The sequence below is a fragment of the Gobius niger genome, assembly GCF_951799975.1.
Source record: "Gobius niger genome assembly, chromosome: 5".
NCBI lineage: Eukaryota > Metazoa > Chordata > Actinopteri > Gobiiformes > Gobiidae > Gobius > Gobius niger.
Window position 1 is genome coordinate 16,094,001 of NC_136856.1, and position 21,200 is coordinate 16,115,200.

The window sequence follows — 21,200 nt, forward strand, 5'->3', positions numbered from 1 at the left end:
CAATTTAGACCATCTAGAAATGTTTAAAACTTTAGCTTCGATGTAAGTACTTTTTTTCTTCTTCTGGAGACCACTTTACTTTTGGCTCAACTTCATTGTGCTCTTTTTCAACTACAGTCAAAGATAATGACTTAAAATAATTCTACAGTCTATGGACCTAACCTGAAACGCATAGGTCCGCCACGTAAAGTGAGGGCGCTCCTTCAGTCCGGTGGGGCACAGACATTCACCGCTGACCCCCATCAACACAAGCACTTCCTCCTCTGTGTGATTTCATGGCGATCGGGAGAGAGGGAACATCGCCGACGCACGCACACTGTCTTTGCACTCTTCTCAGAGTTTACTCTCGGTAAATAACTAGTGATTTTTGCAAGATTTGTTTACAGAGCAGGGTTAAAATGTAGACACTTTTAATTCCCGACACGTATTTTGTTCATATTTCCCTTGAATATTAATAATACTCTTTAGGCTATGTTCTGGGTCAGTTATTTCACATTGTAGCGCCACTCACCGATAACAAATCGTAGAAATGGACTCCCCTGCGCTCACATTCATAGACACGCTAGTTAACGGCGCTGCTAGCTAACTTTAGCATTGATGCAAACTCTTCTAACATATTTTATGTATGCTTATTTTACTTTTGCTGTTATTTATGCGCACGGTGTGTCATGGTAGTGTTGTTTAAACGCCATGTTTTTGATAGTTTTGCTTAAGTGGTGCCTCTAATCTTCTCAATTGTTTGTGTTAGCTATCATCAACTAGCGTTGTTTTGTTAGCAATTGTTAGCTCTGCTGGCTATTACCAAGTTAATCTGTAAACTAAAACATTCATGAAGTCAAATTAACGTATGCCAGATTGTATGTTAAGGAGCAGTGTACACTTAAGTAATACATACGCATTTTTATTTTTTATCATTTTGTGCGATTCAGTGAACTCTTGCTGTTACTTCATGCTAAGTACTTAACGCTAACGGTTGCCTAAAACTATTTCACCATCAGTGTAACATGAATCCAGAATCAGTTCCAGACTATTGTAAAAGGACAAATATAAAATACTTGTTATGCTATTTCACTTGGATTCAGTGTTTATCTGATGAAAAGTTGCAGCGTGCGAGATAACTTTTCCCCATAAGCCCATAAACCATTGCGCACAATATTACCACATCCATTATGTTTTGATAAACTATTTAAACTGAAAGACACAAAATATTATTTTACACTCGTGTCACTGAAGTGTACATAGCCCAATAGATAGGCTCCTACATTGTTAACTAAGAGACACGAGTAAGCGGTCGCAGCTTTGGGCTAAAGTTGGTTATAAATGTATTTATTTTTCATAACTTGGTCACTTGTCAGTTGTGCTTTGCTGAAATGTTTGCCTTTTCTTTTAGTGAAAACTCTTTAAACCGGACTGCCACAGACATCACTGACTTTCAGGTGAGTAACTTGTAGTAAATTTTGTAATATGTGGACAGTGTGCTGATTTACATGATCCTACTCTTCTTTGTAGGTGACGCTAATTTAACTGCTAAAGGGGCTGCCTAGCACTTGGATTGGTTCTTCTCTGTGCCAGCTTCCGACTGCTAAGTCTATGGCTCTGATGGACAAACATAAACAGGTCAAGCGACAGAGACTTGACCGCATTTGTGAGGGTAAGATTTAACTGCCTATAATAACATAAATGAATAACATAAATGTGCAGTTTAAATAATCATTGCCATGTTTTTGGTTAGGCCTGTCACAATGATTACTATTTAGACTTATTGCTTGATGATGGACGAGCCCATTTTAGACTCAATAAATGCACCTGCTTTATTATAGGAGTGTGCATGCAATCTCAGGGCTGAGAACATTATGCATCAGTCTGTGTTGTCTCCCTGTGCATAAGCGATACCCCACAAAAGTGGTGTTAAGGCGCACACTGACTCTTTCACCTTCTTTAAGAGATAGAAGGCATTGAAGCAATGACTGTATCAGCGCATGTATCCACATCATTTATAGATTAGTTGAGATATAGAGCTAGAGAGCTTCCAGATGACAACACTTTTCATAAACTCAATGGAAGTAGGACTGAATAAAACGGCCAACTCTACAGCCCTGGTATTTCAGGCAAACTAGCGCATTACTGAGGATAACAGTAAATTAATCATAAACACAGTCTAGACGTTGTTAATGTGGTGAATGACTATTCCAGCTGGATGCAGGTAATTCTTAATGGAATACCTACATATGTGTACAGAGGTGCATTTCCAGCAACCATGACTGTTCAAGGGTTATTGATGATTAGAAAACCCTCATGCCATTATGCTAGCACATCTGGAAACAATGTGCTGCTTAGAGAAACTATAGAACTGGCCTGGGTGACCCCAAACTTTGGAACGGTAGTGTATATATTTATTTAAAGCCCAATGCGGGGGGAAAAAGTACGTATCAGTACGTATTTGACATTTTAATGACCAAGTGGCTGTATGCATTGTGCCTTTACTTTTATCAGACTTTAGTATAATGCCCCAGTATCGATTGTTTATAGGGTTTCTGCTGGTATGTTTTCTGGATGGAATGTATGGGTGACCATGGGGGTGGTGCAATCAGCATTCTGTACATTTGCGCTAATGTGTGCGAGGATCACTTTGGGCAAGTAGAGCCCTTTCTTCTTAAACAGCATCACTTTAGCCAACAATCAAAATAAAAGACGCTTCATCTTTGCCTCTCTAAGCGCTTTGGGTGACTTGTGTCATGTGAATAAGCTGCCATTCCATTCTTTGACAGACAAGTGCATTTATACTCTCTATCTACTCCAAGTTAGCATTTTCAATCTCTTCTGCTCATTTTTTCTTTTTCAACAATGATTGCACCTGCATCATATAAAACGATCAACTCGATATTGTTGAGACAACATGTCGTCCTGAAATAATAGTGACCCTTTCATTGATTCAATTTCGTACCGTTACTATTTATGTTGCATCATCACTTATATTAAAAGTGTTGCCTTTATCTTTGCATTATTTTGAGTTTAAGATCATGCCAATTTTTTATGAAAGTTTCCTATGACCCAGGTAAAATGATACCTACAGCTTATTTGTGTTGAGGTAATGGTCTGTCTGATCGACTGCATAGATCAGACACAAATTTTAAAATGGAGGGAACTGTCTGTGAGAGTCTCAAGAGCCAGAGGACAGGGTGAAAGGTCGTGGCCGCGGCTACAGGGAAAGGGGCCAGCTGTCTCTTTAAAAAAAAGACAGCAGCCCTGAAGCTTTGGACCGGGCTATGTTAATGAGGTTAGTGCTGGTTGGCTAGTCCTCAATGCCGTAGCCTGTGATTGGAGGCTGGACAGGGGGGAGGGTCTGGGTGTGGATGACAGCTGGGAGCCAGCCAGCCAAGAGCGGGCTGACAGAGAGAGAGGGAGGAAAAAAACGAGCAAAAGAGGGAGAGCAAGGCGAATGAGTGAGAGAGGAAGACGGGTTGACAGACTTCATAATGCAAGGTTAGCCCCGCACTCATGTGCTTTCTATTTTGCTGTGTGTTTTTTTAAATTTTGAGATCTGTTAAGAGGAGAGATCTTGGATATGGGTGTGGTGCAGCTGTGTGTGCAGTTTCCCTTTATGTCTAGAGCAGAGGCCTATTTTTGTTACTGCTACTGTTAAGAAGGAACTGAACAACCGTGTATGTATGTGTGTGTCTGCTGTGTCTGGGTGGAGTACTGCTGCTTGCTGCATTATCATGGCTAGCTGCCCCTCCCCCTCACCTCTCACTCTTCGAACTGCGTCCAGAGGGAGCAAGGCAAAGAAAGGGAGAGGGAGCAGAATGAATGAATCACTGAATGAATTGCATTGTGTGGCGACCATGCTCACTTGTCGTAGGCCCTGGTTAAGCTAGTGTCTTTTACTCAAACTACTCAGTGTAGGTCTACTTGTATACGCAACAGCTTTTTCACAAGGGTCTTTGTGAAGGACAGCATCATTTTTTTTCTGCATAATGAGAGTACCATTGTGCCAGCAAATGTAGCTGGAAACCTGCTAGCATTCTTCAGCCGTCTGCGTTTTAGCCTAGCCACAGAGCTAAATGAGCAGAGTGAATATCGTATTAGTGTTAGCCCCATGAGGTGCATTTCATTCCTTTACATTGCATGATTTATGCTAGTGTTTGAAAATGGTTAGACATCAGAGAAACTGGAACAAATATTTGTTTTTCGTGGTAACTACAGTTGTCTGACCAGATCATTATCTCTTACTCTCTGCTGAAGTTGATGTCCGGCCGCTCGCACACCTGCCCTGTGGTGCTATTGACCGATGCGTATAATTACATGTATTTTAAATCTAGTGGTATTATTGTCATGGAAGAGCGTTGTTACATTTTTCCCCTTTATTTTAGAATTAACAATATTTATTTCAAAATGTCTTTATTTGTGGGTGGTATTATGTTCTTCTCATGTTTGGAAAATCACAGTCTTGTAGATATGAGAATTTAGGTCATTACTCAGACCCCCCTATGAACCCCCACCACCTCCACGCTGGGACCCCGCTGTATTTTACACCCCTCCCCCAGCAGTCCCCGGCATCACCTCTCCTCCTCAGGCCCAACCCCCTTCTACTCAAGCGCTCCTCATACAGTAGACATTCACATCATAAACCACAATTCTTCCACTGCTCTCAGGAACTCTGATACTCTTTCAAAGTCGTGGCTAAATACCTCCAGCTCAAACCCCCGGATGGTGGCCGTTCACGTTTAGTTACACCTCACAGCAAGAGCGCTTTACCGTTGGTATTTCTGGGTCACTGTTTTAAGAATATTTTTTTCCTTTTTCTTTGAATGTGCATATGAATTTCTGGAGAAACCGTGTATCAGACGTAAAGACTGGAAAAGCACAGTTTTATTCATCACTGCTAAGCTTTTGGCTCATTCACGGAAGACAGTTGAGGATCAATAACTCCAGCCCATATTACTGATGTTTGCTTTAATTTAAATGTATTCTCCCTGCGATAATGCGGGTTGTGTGTGTCAGCTTACTGTTATGTTAAATGTATTTCGTCTGTCAATCAATCAATATTTATTTGTGAAGCGCTTTTCACACACGGTGAGTCTTAAAGCGCTGAAGATAAAATACATCATTTTAAAAGATGAAAAGACATGAAATATGTTTTATAATTAAGTAGGTTAGATAAGATAACCTATTGAAAACATGAATAAAAACATGAAGCACATATTAGGATTAAATGGGTAACAGATGAATTAAAATAAACTGTATGGTCAATCTAGGTTGACCATATGAACAGTGATAACGGAAGATTTTCAGTCTCACGTGAACGTCTCACGTGAACGTCTCACGTGAACGGGAAGGGCCTTCTAGAGAATTTGGGCCTAATGGCTGAATACTCTCTGAAGGTACTTTTACGAATCCTAGGAACCATTAGTAAAGCCACATTTTGGGGTGCTGGGCTCTGATTTGACGATATGGCACCAGCAGGTCTCCAGTATCATTTAAAGTTGATAAGTTGAATTTGAACATGATCCTGGATTCTACCGGAAGCTAATGCGCAGGAGTTTTGTGCTCACGTCCTGGTTTTCCTGGTTAGCAATTTCGCTGCAGCCTTTTCATTTAGCAGGAGACCATTAAAGTGCATATGACACATTAGACAACATTTTTGCTAAAACATAGCGAACACAATTATATTTAAGATTTTGCAAAGGATTTTACCCAGCTTTCTTTCGTCATCACATCACTTCCACTGACAGGAAGTGATGTAGATAAAGGACAACGATTTTAAACTGTTGCTGTGCAACCATTTTAAGTCGATGGGAAACGAGTGAGTCAAAGTGCTCTGGAACGTTACTTTTACTTCCTGTCACTTCCTGTCAGCAGCTTAAAAATTCTAATGAAAATAACTTTTCTGCCCAACATTTCTTCACCAAAATTGCTGCTTCACTGTAATAGAATGATAATTCCAACTGATGAACTTGCAGCTGATGATATCCTTCTAAATAAGTCATATTTTCGAAAGCATTAAAGCCTGTCATATGCACTGTAAGCGTAGGGGAGAGCAGGGTGGTTTGGGTCACAGAAGTTATTTCTTACCTTTACTGCCAAGGCTGTCAACATTTTGCACATTCTCCTAAACAATGGCAGATGCCTCTAAATCATGATTATACAATACTGAAAGTGAGAGGATGGTTGGGTCACTATCTGAAGGGTAGACATTATCATTTATCTATGACATCTTTTAACTAATAATTTGTATTGTCTGTTTGGTAAAAGTTAGAATATTGACCCATGACACGGGTCCTTCAGATAAAAAAGATATTTTTTAAACGATAGCCAGTTAACCTAATGTTCGTCATTACTGAACTTAAATTATTGAAGTTGATAACCACTAAAATCTACAAGAAGGGAACAGCATCAGTCTTTGGATTAATAAGTTCTAGTAAGGTCTTCCTTGTCCGGGTTTGCAAACAAAGCACAAGATCCACAATAACAGACCATCCACCACTTCTTCAGTCACTGCTCTGAGTTGGGGACTTCACCAAAGCAAGTTTACCAGGCATCTATGTTGAAAGGCTTCATGTGTGAACCAAAGCTCTGCAGTCCGCCATTTTACACTTTTTCACCTCCAGCCAAAAAACGCATGGTTGAATAAAAAATGATTAGTCTTTAGTCTAGTATTAGTCCTTTTTTTTTTGCCCTGGTTTACTCACCTTTCAGGCAGCTGCCATCTATCATCCATGAACCGTACGTGACATCACACTCTGTGTCCAGGACCTCTCAGCTTAGCCTGGTCACTCTTATTTGGTCTGAAGAAGAAGAGGAGCTTTATGTGTATGGCCCCTTTCACAGACATGGTCACAAAGCGCTTTACATGAGACAATTTTACATTCACTCCATCCTTGGTGGTGGTGAGCTATGTGTGTAACTTCCGTTTCCCCTGACCAAAGTGCTGTCATGACTGCACACATCTGCGCCAACGGCCCCTCTGACCACCACCATTCATGCACACAGACATAATTCATACAGGCCTATCATGCATGTTTTTAGTGGTAGGGGAAACTGAAGTACCCAGAGGAAACATACGCAGACATGGGGAGAAAAAAGTCCACACAGAAAGGCGCCGTCCAGGTGGGAACCTTCTTTCTGGCTGTGAAGCACGAGTTCTAACCATGAATACTGCGAGACCCAAACTACCCCACTCTTCCCTTTACCAGCCAGCAGTGCATTGCAGTTGCCAGTATTTCAAGAGACAAAGGCGTGAATGAGTTTTCTGAGGAACTATGCGATTAGATGTTTCTGATCCATGCCTTTTAGATTGTATATACCTGTTCCAGTTGAATACATAAATAAAGTATATCTATCATGTTAGTGAGTTTAAACCTGTGCATTTGCTGGGTTTGTTGTTGTCAAGTTGTGTCATGTCATGCGTCCTCATCAATATGATACAGTAAATGTCATGTGATTCTTAGGTATTCGACCCCCCATCCTCAATGGACCGATGCACCCCCGGCCTCTGGTGGCCCTGCTGGACGGGCGTGACTGCACTGTGGAAATGCCCATCCTCAAAGATGTAGCTACTGTGGCCTTCTGTGATGCCCAGTCCACACAAGAAATACATGAGAAGGTATATTGGTGCATTAACATTCACAAGAGGCACCTTTTGTTAAAACGTTAAAAGTATATTGTGTTTATTCTTTCAACAATTGTGCAGGTGCTAAATGAAGCAGTGGCTGCATTGCTGTATCACACAATTACTCTGTCCAGAGATGACTTGGAAAAATTCAAAGGTTTACGAGTAATTGTGCGGATTGGCTCCGGATTTGATAATGTTGACGTCAAAGCAGCCGCTGAACTAGGTAAGAAATACATTGTATTGTACTGAGAAATCACACGTGAAAAATAATAATTCCCACACACTGCCAACCTTTCAAAAATAGTTTCAATAGGATAAAACGTTTTCATCAGGCAAATTACTTTATATTTTGTGGGAATTATTATTTTTCATTCTGGAACGGGACATCAAACAAAACGACTGAACTAGGGTTGGGCGATAATTTACCATACTGGTAAAAATATTCCCCATAAAGGTTTGTCCTGCAGTTAAGAACGATGAGCTGCGTCTAGTGGGCGCAGGCAGAGAGTGAAAGTAGTGGTCCAAGTGTGCCTACTTTGACACTAGATGTAGCCACACAACCTCCTGGGACGTTTTTTTTAATACAGCAGCATTATTAGTTTAGTTTAGTTTAGTTTAGTTTAGTTTAGTTTAGTTTAGTAGTCTTTATTTTGAATTATGTTCCTTATGTGGATACATACCGTAACAAATGAAATAAAACATTATACGAAAAGGAGTAGGTAGAAGTAAAACTTATGTTTCCTACCCTTTTTACAATTTATCATTATTATAAACAATAGTTTAAAGGTGCATTATGCAACTTTTTAATGCTTAAAAAAAAAAATCTGTGCATAATCGCCTTTTTTCCGACCCAATGTCCGTATTGGTGGTTAGCATGGCGCCTTTACTTTCCATCATGGTATCTTCGATTACGCTCCAGGATCAATAGTTTATCAATAGTGGGTTTTCTGGTGAGAGGGCAGCAGTGAAGACCTACCAGAAACTCTATAAAACAATTGATCCTGGAGCACCATAGAGGGATGTAAAAGTAAAGGTGCCATTCCAACCACTCCGCCACTGCGTCACTGAACGGTCAAATACACACAAATAAAAAGTTTTATTGCTGATAGAAATTATAATAGAGGTGAAATTAGATAATCTTCCAACTAAGCATACCTAATGATCTCTCAGGGCAGGATTATGTTCCGCAGCACACTGATAGTGAGAGACTGGTTCACTTCAAGTCCAGTTGTTTACATTTATGAGCTAGTTTTGACCTATGTGCATGTGTCTGTGTTACCTAAAGTGCTGAGTTTTGTGTCCGTTTGTGCAGGCATTGCAGTTTGTAACGTCCCCGCGTCATCGGTGGAGGAGACGGCCGACACTTCGTTATGTTTGATTCTGAACCTGTACAGACGAGTGACCTGGATGCACCAAGCGCTGAGGGAGGGCACACGGGCCTCCAGCGTTGAGCAGATCCGTGAGGTCGCAGGGGGTGCCGCACGCATCCGTGGAGAGACTCTGGGTATTATCGGTTTAGGTGAGTGATCATTTGCATTTACAAGTGTTTATCAATTTTGTCATCCAGAACCGAACAATGAATTAGCAAATTATTGCAATATTTGGTTACACAATATCCACATCACAAAGAGCTTTTACATATTTTTCTCCAACATTAAAAAAAAACGCAGTTTGTGCAAACAAGTTCAGTTGGAGGGTAAAAACAAAACAAATCATTTTATAATTTAATTGAACATAATGTTTTGAAATGGTTTAGTAAAACACTTTATTTTACACAACCTTTGAGACATTGTACCTGTCACATTAAGTACAATGTAATGTGCTATGTAACAATGTAATAACTTGTACCTACAGGTTACATACACATTAGAATAATGTGTATCAGTGTTTTGGTGGTACATAATGTAATAAGACATACGACCCAAACTTTAATCGCGCCTCTTTGCGTAGCAGTGTGCCTGCAGCCTTGCTAGCATCATCTCCAACAGCGCAGGCTCAAATGAAAACATGGCTCTGTAAAGTGGTGTAAACTGAGAAAACAGGAGGTTTATCGTTGGACGGACTGACAGATTTTCTAAACCGAAGCACAAGGATAGTGTGCATCGTGTTTTTGGAGTTTTGTTTGGATTATCCAATGCAGTAACAGGACTCTGTCCACGGCAGATGAAAACATGTTTCCCTGTCGTCTTCATCGTTAATACAATGGGCTTGACCAGCTACTTTCAGGTAAGGGACACCAGTTCAGTTGTGGATGTTTGTAAAGCGGACGATGAAGCTGATGGTGCGTGAGTTTTGGAAAAACTATCTGGACTCTAACTTAACTAAACATAGGAATCATTAATCTGACGGGTGCATTTTTCTTCCTTTCTCCCCTGACTTCCTTTGACATGTCTTTGTGGGAAATGTACCAGCACAGAGATGCTCTTTGAGAGAATTTAACAGGTAAAAGAGAGAGGCTGAAATCATATGGATGAGTGCGCCATCTCCAAGGAACGCTTCTTTCACTTTTTTCATAAAGCGCGAAGTCTGGACAGAACAGCGGCTCATGTGTTTGGTCAGCGTATGTCCCCTAAGCTGAGAGGAGCAGTGGCTGAGCAGGAGTTACTCGTGTTGTTTGAGATGAACTGGTCTCATATGTAGCTCTCTTATTCTGTATTAGGCCTTTGGTCTGGTTTATGGGATTTAGTCCTGCCTTAGCCCTGATGTATCATGTTTTGCCCTGGTTTAATCCTGGTTTAGTTCTGAGAGCCCTGCCTTCAGCCCTAACCCTAAGCGTCTTATGTCTTATTACATTATGTACCTCCAAAGTACTAATACACATTATTCCATTGTGTATGTACTGCATAGGTACAAGTTATTACACATTGTTACGTAGCAAAAACATTGTACTAAATTTACTTAGGTACAATGTATCAAGGTAGTGTAAAATAAAGAAAGTGTTACCAAATATTGCAATACTATTATTTTTGTTATGACGGAACTTATTCTCTCATATTCTCATCATGTTATACAGCCTTTAAAATCTTCCTCCTCTTGTTGTGCTTCAGGGCGAGTTGGCCAAGCAGTGGCTCTTAGGGCCAAGGCGTTTGGTTTTGGTGTCATCTTTTATGATCCCTATCTGCCTGATGGTGTGGAGCGCTCCCTGGGATTACAGCGTATGGCAACCCTTCAAGACCTGCTCATCCACTCAGACTGTGTGTCCCTGCACTGCAGCCTAAATGAGCACAACCACCATCTTATTAATGATTTTACCATCAAACAGGTGTGTTCCATCATTTGACTCACTCAGTTTGATTTCACTTGACTGTTAAATTAACGTAAATGTTGTTGTTACTTGCCAAAGATGCGTCAGGGCGCCTTTTTGGTGAACACGTCGAGAGGAGGTCTGGTGGATGAGAAAGCTCTGGCTCAGGCGCTGAAAGAAGGACGGATACGAGGAGCCGCGTTGGACGTCCATGAAACGGAGCCGTTCAGGTGCGGATCGGAACTAGAGTCTGTGTTTGGTCTTTTCTTGTCTAACATAATATGTGTCTTCAGTTTTTCCACTGGCCCTCTGAAAGATGCCCCAAACCTCATATGTACCCCGCACACTTCCTGGTACAGCGAGCAGGCTTCAGTCGAGGCCCGAGAAGAGGCTGCGAGGGAAGTGCGTCGCGCCATCACCGGTACCTTCGCCTTTCTTTGTCCAACTATAAAAACAATGAAGACTGTTGTCCGTGACTAAACTATGAAGTAGACATAAGTAAACAGCTCTTTTGCATACATTACACTATTTTTCTGTGTATATACTTTTGGCAATGGTGTCGTAGAAGAGGTCATAATGATGTACTTGTTGTATTAATAACGATTACGTTCCTGCTGCAGGCCGTATCCCCGACAGTCTAAAGAACTGTGTGAATAAAGAGTACCTGATGGCAGCCTCTCAGTGGCCCAGCATGGAGGCTGCCACTGTTCATCCTGAGCTCAATGGCGCTACCTACAGGTGAGAACAAGGTGGCAATATCACAACTGTGTCCTTCAATCATGAGTTTAATTTGATTGTTTTTTTTTCTGTAGATTTCCCCCTGGCTTGATCAATGTGGCAGCAGCGGGGGGTCTCCCAGGAGCAGGCACAGGGGTGGACAGCCTGGTCTCAGGGATGGCACATGGCATCACCCCAGTGACCCACCCCCCTCACGCCCCGTCTCCAGGACAACCCACCAAGGCCGAGGCTGACAGAGACATCCCCTCCGACCAATAGCCCCCTCCTAAGGCCAGCACATTCCTCCTGCCTCTGGAAACCCCTCAGCACCAGTCAGACCTGACATGGATCTACACTGTATCTCCCACAACAGCCCTGGAGTGACCTGTCTTACCGCTCATCTCACCCCCCACCCACACATCATTGCCAACCCCCCTCACAACCCCCATAACCACACAAGGTCAGCAATAACTGTTCTCAAGGATTCAGTGATCGGATTGGTTCATTTGCTCATTGGCTGTTCTTTTAATGTGTATGTATCGGGGTTCTAGTTGTTAATGCTTGTTTTGAAAAAGGAGAAAGCATTTTGAATCTGGCTTTATACCTCCAGTCGCGTCCTGATTCAGACTAGTGGAGGTAAATGCCCTGTTATTTCCAGTTACTGCTTATATTTGTGTATCATTTTTTCTTTTCTTTAAAACCCCTTTTGCTGGGAGATTTGTGCTATATACATAAAGAAGGTTGTTGACGATCTAAAGCATCATCACCAAATATTTGGTCCCGCTCATCCCCACTACGCTCCCTGGCACGGTCTTAAGCTCGAAGGACGCATTATGATGTGACTGTGTAGCCCTCAGTTCATTAAGAAGTACGTCTTATCTCCTCACTTTTAACCAAGCCCTTAACCCTGTGATGCCTAGCCTGAAGTCTCCTCATTCTCGCATTTAGAATTGCAGTGGCTGTGTGAATACTGTGCCCGAATGCAGCGCCCCCTGTCTTAAAATATTCAAAGCGTGGTAGGGTCTTCACCAGCAGAGGGCACCGTCTGACTTGGCTTTTCAGAAGCTTAGCTTGAGTTTAGGCACAGGACGGGTGACCAGGGATCTAACCATCGCCTTATGATTTCAAGATCTCCCTCCACCCTCCATCTCCAGTCCCTCTGCCACTGCCCTTCACTCGCCTCCCGAACCAGCATGCATCTGCCGTCTTTCCCTGTGCGAGTGACAGGACGATGTCTGTGCATGCTGGCTTTTCATTGAGAAAGGTTGTGTGCGCGAACGTGTGTGACTGTGCGTGCGTTTCTGTTCCCTGAACCCTCTGTAGGATAACAAACTGTTGTCTTTCCAGAGGACGTCCATAGGAGTAACTCTTTTTAACGCTGTTGCCCTGGTGTCAAGGGAACACCTTTCTAGTACCTCAGTAACAGATATTGAATGTACCGTGCATACCCTTTTATTTTTTGTACAGATTTTCTAGATGACTTCTTTAATAATAGTCTTTACCAGAAGGGTTGTGAACTTGTAGCAGTAACCATTCATTGATCAAATAAAGCATTGTCGCCCCATTGAAATGAATTGACAGATTCTTTGTAGGTTCACTATAGGTCACTGACAAAACTCAGGCTTCAAAACCAATGTGTATCATCTTGCCTTTTTACCTGTTTTCTTTCTTTTTTTTTTCTCATTGTGGAAAGGTTTTACCACAGAGCTCAAAAAACCCGTATTACTTCTGACTGTAGTTGTTGTCTCATCTTACTGACTTGAGAAAAGCAAAGGTCGTGTTCTGCTAGTCTTGTTTTACTAGAGTAGTAAATAGTTCTGTTTTTTTTTTTTATATAATTAGCCCCGCTCCCATTCATTGTCGAGCTGCTCTAACTATAATAGTGCATGTGAGGTAATTCTCTTGAGGAAAAAAAAAACCTGCTTTCGGCTTAAAAAAATGTTGTCATCTTGCTGTTTTCCTCTTTATCCTGAACCATTTTGTCGTGGTCAGTTTCCAGTGATGTACAGTTTTCTCCTCAGAGTCTATGGGGGCGCGGAGCATGTCTGCGCCCTCTGTTATGTGATGAGTATATATTTTTAAAAAGTACCCCCATAGTTAAAGATTATGCGCATAAATAGGTATCTTCATTTTTTTTTTTTGTTGACGCAGATTTTCAGTTCAGCGGTGCACTGTTGATGAAATGCATATGTTTTATTGTTATTTTATTGATATGCTTGTCTGTGTTCTACATGTTGTACTGAAACATTTCGGTGAGATCCCCCTCATTTCTCCTTTTTGGTATATTTTTTTTTATTACAAAACGTGTCCCCTCCCAATATTGTCAATATCGTTGGCCTTACTTTGTCTTTCCCTTAAAGTAGCTGTGTAAAAATTGCCATGGAACCACTCACTGCCTTATAAACCGTTGACCACAGCAAGACGAGTCAGGTGAAGTGTCGGGCCAGGATCATATCACTCCCCCAATAATAATACCCCAAAATATTGTGCGCCTCCTTCTTTCTAACCATTCGACCTCATTCAACTTCATTTGTTTTTCCCTGGCAGTGCGAGTGTCTATGTGCAAGCTCACGGATAAAGCACAGCACCTATGGTTACAAAGCCACAGTTAATATTTCACGCTCTGGTGTGAAACCCCCCCCCTCTCGGGCCGCTCTGAAGCCGCTCTGAAACTCCTTACACACAGCTGCCGGTGGAAAGAGAGGGAGTGGGGGTGGACGGCAATGCAACACTGGTGTGGTCTGTCAAATACAACAGAATAAATTTGGTGTGAAGCGGTCACCATTTCTCTCAGGGTCAAACGCACACATATCCTGCAGCAGTCAAACCCTCGGTCCTGCCCCGCTCAGCTGTCCGCCCGAACCCTCCCAGACCTGCTCCGTTTCGCTTTTCTTTTGGCACTGACATCTAACCAACGGATGAATGAACGTTTGAATGTGCAGCGTGCGTGATGTTTAAATTGGGAAATGTATTTTTACAACATGTGAACATGTTTTTTCACTCTCATTGTGAATTGATTTTTTTTTTTTTTTTCTTTCACCAGACTGCAAAAAGAAATTTTGAAAAAAGACAAAAAAAAAAACCACCCTCCTGTAACTAGGCTCTTAAGCTTTATTTTTGTTTTGTTTACTTTTTTATTAGAAACAATCATGTTTGTGATGGTAACTTCCGATGGTAAACTCCACACCGTATTTTAATAAAATGTAAAAAAATTAATGTGTTTACTGTAATTTCTTTATTATGCCTTTTCTGAGAGGACCCATTACGACCAACACAGCGCGCTCTGTGCTTGATACATGTGTCGGCGCCTCGGCTCATTTAGTTCAGCACTACAATGTCCCATATCTGCATCAGTGTATAAAGGCTGCAGGAAAGATGTCTTGCCCAAAGACTCACCGGCAGTATGCACCTGGCTGGAGCAAGGGTCAAACTGTCCACCTTTGGATTGGTGTCTGAAGGCCCTGCACACTTTCGTCTCTTAAATGCCTGTAATGTTTGAATACGTTTAATAATATACCAAGAGGGGAAACTATGGATTCACAGCTTTTTCATGAAATCTTTTGCTTACCGCTTCTAGCAATTTTATGCAGTCCATGTTATGCGGTGCCAGGACCTGCGTAGTTTTATGAGTGGGGCACATGGAGAGGGTGGGTTTTTTTTTGGGTCCCTCGGGGCAGATTATCAGGCACAAAATTACAACCATATGTACTTAACTGGGATCCTACTCTTTGAAAGGTGAAGGGACAAAATCTGCAGCACCTAAGAATGATTATTATTCAACCATTTTAATTGGCATTTTAACACCGAGTACAGTGCAAACGTTTCAGCGAGGTGTGGAAAATGCTGCCAGTGCGTTTATAAAACTTTAAATAGATGTTTAGCTGCTTTTCAATGTTAATATTTACTCTAATCGTTCCATTGTGTACATTGTAAGGGTCGAATGAGAATTAAATTCTCAAGATCTCCGTTAAAAAGAGTCGGTTCGATTGCAAAAACAGGAGAGCCTTGGTTGAGGTATTGCCAAAATGTAACATTTTCACGGTATAAGTGTGTGTATCATGGCTACATTCAAGTGTAAAGCATTCTTTCAGGTACATTATGTAACGTTTGTGTACAGATGGTTCACGGTCACTTCAGACACTTATTGCCTCACTGCTTTTGTGACGCCACTTGGGATTGGCCAACAGTGTTCACCAAAACATCTCTCACCTTTCCTGGCTGCGGGTCCCGCTGGCATGCTGGGAAGACACATTTTTATCGTTTGTTTGTTTTGCTCAGAACGAGAAGGAGAGTTTGGAAGGCCTCAGATTTTATCATGTCTGGAAGTAGGAACAGACTGGTGGTCTGTAAAATGGACTGGTTCCCATACTTGGTCAAGTAAGTGTTACTTAAATGGAAAACATTGTGAAGTCGGGGAAATTTGTAAGGGTAAGGCATAACCTAAATACAGGGTCAGGGGCATATCGGTAATATACTGTATCAACCACATTTTCAACAAATTCATAGGTTTAGGGTTGGGTATCGTTAAACAATACCAGTAGGGTATCGGAAAAAAACATTTAGGTACTACTAGTATCGAGGAAAGCAGGGACCGAAAATATAGATTATAACATCTTTAGATGTTGGGTCCAGGAACCACATTGAAGGAAGTTTCTTGGTGGTTTCAGCTCAAATAAATGATACAAATACAACAGAAATTGTCTTTTGTGGAATAAATTAACATTGTTCTGTTTAATGGTTCGACATGACTTTTAGTACAGGTATTAGTATAGTAAACCAAGTATCGTTAAAGAACGGGCATTGGAAATAATACACAACCCTAATCAGGTTGAGCATTTTTATTGCAAAAACATTCACCCAACAATACAGTATATTTATTGACATTTGTCAGAAAAATATACCAATCAGGAGTCAGGACTGGCATCTGGTGTAAAATCTATGGAAATTGCATGGCCTTGTAGGGCGCTCGACAAAAGAAAGAATATACTGTGTTACAAATAGTTTTAAATGTGGAGCTCCATTTGATTTGTGTAAAACTCATCAAAATGACCAACAGCACCCTTTGCTTGCCTGATCAAGAGCACAATATAACAAATAGGATGGTGCTCGAATGTTGTCATGCTCTCTAAATTTATAATTTCATGGATTGGTTTTCAAAAAATTCATCTGAAAGGATATTATGTCAGTGGTGAGGGGTATAGATAAAACATTAAACATAGTTCCCCGATAGTGTGTTTGCATGTCTTTGAATAACATGTCCACATACATGATGAATTAGTCTCTGGGTACATGACCTGCTCCTCTCACTGTGAGCGCGCTGCCAACCTTCAGAGAGCGGCGGATAAATATTTTTCTTTGCTTGTCTCTTGGATGAAGAAAGATGATTCCACTCACTCTCAGAGGCACACAATAAAGACATCAATAATCTGCACCATCACATTCAAAGGCACAGCATGTTTTATTAGTAATATCAGGTATTGTCAAACGTCTGGTTGTCAAGAGTATAGTTGAATCAGGCTTTATGTGCTAAAATATTCATGTCTTTAAACAAAGCCTCAGTTTTACGGTTACTGAAAGTATGTAGACAAAAGTAGTGTTTACTCCCTGTGCCTCCATAAGGAACCAGTGGAATAATCGATGCTACTCTAGTTCCTTTGTTACGGCTTCACCCTGTATTTTGAGTGTTTTACTACATCATATATTGCTATTACAGCTAAATACTGTTTATAATAAAGTCAAACACAATCACAATCAATATCAGTAAAGCATCTACCCTGAAATATAGTATAACTGAGAGCATTACTCATTTTTGCATGATTGGTCACTTGACAAATTACCTGACATAGCGCATATCCCATCATGCTTTGCCACCAATCTTGGATATAAGTAGCAATAATCCCATGTCTTTTCGTGTTATACTGTACAATGGTCTACAGTTGGTGATGACAGGATCTTAAGTTCCTAAATGTTCGTCATGATTTGTTCTCATTGTCTTGATTACAGCTCAATTTGCAGACAGGACTTTCGACAGAGAAATGGCCAACTCCAAATTAAAGCCACACATCAAAAATTGAATGGAAAAACTGTATAATGTGGTACTGCCTTATACCGTGAACCACAGCATAGACAGAAACAATCAAACTCTTATTTAGCCGTTGTATCTCTATCATTGCTTGTGAGGAGCCAGCCCATCTGTCTTCTTGTCCCACTTGAACATGGCGTATGTATATTGTGATACTGCAGATACTGTGGCTTGTACCCGATGTACTGTCATTAGCTCTGCCTCACGTATTTGGCGTGCGTGTCCCTGACGTTTGCATGGCTTTAACGGGAACAAAACCTTAACTGTATCTCGAAGGTTTGCGTCACTGGAAGGGTATCCTGCTCCTCATGCGCACAGTACTGACTACCTTGACGCTCTCATATGCTCTTGGAAAAAACACTTTTACTGGTGAGAATGTTTGAGTGTATGGGAGAGAGAGCTGTACTCTCTGACCACCACACTCACACACCAGAGTCATACATACACTATGTTAAGAAGCATTATGCAAATTGTATGTCAGCACCATAAAGGTAAAAAATATATATATTGTTGGTTGTATCATGGTCTTAGAGCTCTTTGAATCACTGACATCAATCTCAGACGCCTGTGATCATGAGTTGTCAGGTAAGTCCAGTTCAGTGTTAATTTTGACAACATATTTTAATTTAGTTTTTGTCTTAAGGCTCATTCATACTTAACACGATGCAAGAACTTCTTGTTCTTGCACCCTGAGCTGCAGAACAAAATTAAGTCACTTTTGCCTTGTCACCATGGAACTGCCGTCAGTTATAAAATGTTTCCATGGCTACACGGCAAAGGTGACTTCATTTTGTTCTGCAGCTCAGGGTGCAAGAACAAGAAGTTCTTGCGTCTTGTGAAGTATGAATGAGCCTTAAGTCTTTTGACAAAAATGTAATTCGATTTTAGTCTAGTTTTAGTAAAAAAAAAAAATCTTCAATTTTAGTCTAGTTCTCGACTAAAATTGCAAATACATTTAGTCGACTAAATTTAAGACGAATTTAATCGACTTTGCATTGATAATATTCATTATAATCATATTTAATCTTGTTCCTCTGCTTCATGGAGCTGCTCCACATGAACAAAGCTCAGAGCTGATCCTTTGGCAGAGAATTTACATGATCTGAGGCTCTTTCAGACGGTCCATAGAAGTTTGGATGATTTTAGTCTCTCCCTTTCATTTTTATTTAGTCTTATTTTAGTCGACTAAAATATCTGGACATTTAAGTCATAGTTTTAGTCTCATGAAAAACGTTTAATTTAGTTTTAGTCCAACTTTAGTCATCAAAAATAACTTTGACTAAAATTAAGACTAAATATTTTAGTCGACGAAATTAACACTGGTCCAGTTAAGGGAAAAACTACTGAAAAATTATTAATTATTATTAAGCAGACCACCAATTTCAAGCAATATAGAAAAGAAAAAGGATCTCTCTGCTGATGAAAAGCGTGAAATAGTTGAATGCCTTTGACTAGGTATGAAAACCTTTGATATTTCACAAAAGATTAAGCGTAATCATTTGTTCAGAGCACACACGGGTTTGTGCAGATAAAGGCACAATGAGGACGGTTTCTGCCAGACCAACACATCTTAATAATGGTGAACGTCCTTTTTCAGTAGTTTTCCCCTTGACTGGGCTTAACCTGACACCTAATTATCACAGCTGTCTGAGATTAATGTTCGTGATTCAAAGAGCCCTGAGACACAATTACCATCCAGGAGTTTAATTGATTTGTATTTCTTTTTTTTCCCTTTATGGCACCGAAATACAATTACCATAATAATTCTTAACATAGTGTGGTGTGCTTTGCCCAAGGACACAACAGTATGCACCTTTTGGACCGAATAAACGGAAAAGTATTAGGTCTTAAGACACTTTCCACACCGTAAAAACCATCGCCTGTGTGTACCTCATTTTTCTGCGATGTTTTGTGTTACCAAAACTCCATGAGCATGCGAGGTAATTAACAATCTGGACGCTGAGATCATTGTCATTAATCAGTGGGACGCCTGCTTTTCCCGTAACCCGCATTCAACTTGGACCAAGGGAAAAGCACAAATCCTGAACACAACGGAGACAGATGTGATTATGTTTATTTGGCTATTTCTATTGATTAACACACCAGTAGTCCAGTAACAGTAAAATGTCCCTGCTCTTTGAAAGTGCGCAGAGCTGCCCTGCAATGACGTGGCTGAGCTCTTTTTTTTATGACCTATAACCCTCTGGATCTGTCTGATGTTATGCAGGTCACACAGGGTTGACTTCTGAGCATACACGAATCAACGAGATGTGTTCTCTTGATCTTTTTCTACCTTAGGGCTCGATTGCGTCACTTTCAAGCAGAGAAAAAAGCTGTTCCAGATAAGACTCACTTGTCTTGATTCCGCCGCGCTCCTGACACGTTGATAAGGGAGCGGTGCTGTAGCTCAAACCTCCCTGGTTGTCCATGTGTGAACCAGGTGTGAGGACTGTGGTCACAGACTGGAGAAAGATGGAGGGGAAAGAGACAGAGAGCGAGAGAACTCATGTAGAACACTGTTCTAAAGCACAAAATATCACTTACCCCAAACCTGAGGGGGCACATACATTTGAAATGATTCGTTGTGGTTCAGAAATGAGTTTGTGAAGCATGTTTCAGGAAGCAAAGTGTCACTTCCAGTGGTGGGAAGTAACAAAGTAAAAAGTACAAGTAAAGTATAAATTATTGGTACTTTTACTTCACTACGTAAGCAAGTACATTTTATGATGAATACTTTTTACTTTCTACTCCATTACATTTTTAAATTGGGTTAAAAGTAAAAGTATTTGATTTCCTCTACAATGAACTGGTTTATTTCCTGTTTTTGACCTGAGTTAGTGCTTTACTCGTTTAAACCTGGTTTGATTGAGATAAAATAAAAAAAATAAAAAAATCCTACATATTAACACATACTCACATACTCTTAAATACTTTTACTTTGTACTTATGAAGTACATTTCACTATGCATACTTTTATACTTTTACTTAAAGGGGCTGGATGCAAGTTGGCCATTTTATGTTCACTACTGCCACCTCAGATCATACGTGTAACTGCACCTTCTATATTAAGCTCGTGCATGACGGCACTTCGGACTGAAGTGACATCTTTTTGAGTGACAGTGCAGATTTTAGAGGCAGTTGTGGTGAACAGATCTGGGTTCATTCTACACATTAGGGCATGGCTGGAACATGTAGGGGGAGGAAAAAACTTCTTTTTTAACATTTTTAAACTCCTTATAGTACATTTTTGGTCCTGTATTTGCATTTTTACTCAAGCAAGAATATTGTCACTTCACGATTGACATAAATAAATGAATAAATTAGATGGGCAGGGGACGCTGGTCTTTCTTCACAAAAGTCTGCTTTTACAAGATACCAATGGACAGAACAAATTGAATTCCACAATTAGAAATATCAGGGAAATTTGGGAGGTTTTAAGATGAATCCACCCCCTGTTACAATCACATGTTACAGACAGAAAGAGAATATGCTCTAAACCGGTTACCCTGTGGCTGGAAAGCAAACCCTCAACCCTTTCCCACCCA

The 21,200-nt window shown here is 40.8% G+C and overlaps 1 protein-coding gene across 2 annotated transcripts; it reads left to right on the forward strand.

Moving 5' to 3' along the window:
* Window positions 1–242: 242 nt before the first annotated feature.
* On the forward strand, window positions 243–14,702 carry ctbp1l (C-terminal binding protein 1-like). Of its 2 annotated transcripts, XM_079556806.1 has the most exons (11): window positions 243–349; window positions 1,391–1,436; window positions 1,510–1,651; window positions 7,449–7,603; window positions 7,691–7,835; window positions 8,925–9,131; window positions 10,660–10,874; window positions 10,956–11,086; window positions 11,150–11,277; window positions 11,477–11,594; window positions 11,669–14,702. In XM_079556806.1, exons 3-11 carry the CDS (start codon window positions 1,591–1,593, stop codon window positions 11,850–11,852), a joined length of 1,344 nt encoding a protein of 447 aa, XP_079412932.1. In that variant the 5' UTR covers window positions 243–349; window positions 1,391–1,436; window positions 1,510–1,590; the 3' UTR covers window positions 11,853–14,702. The 2 variants fall into 2 exon arrangements, with proteins under 2 accessions (XP_079412932.1, XP_079412933.1); XM_079556807.1 differs by lacking the exons at window positions 243–349; window positions 1,391–1,436; window positions 1,510–1,651 and adding an exon at window positions 3,299–3,483.
* The last annotated feature ends 6,498 nt before the right edge of the window (window positions 14,703–21,200 follow it).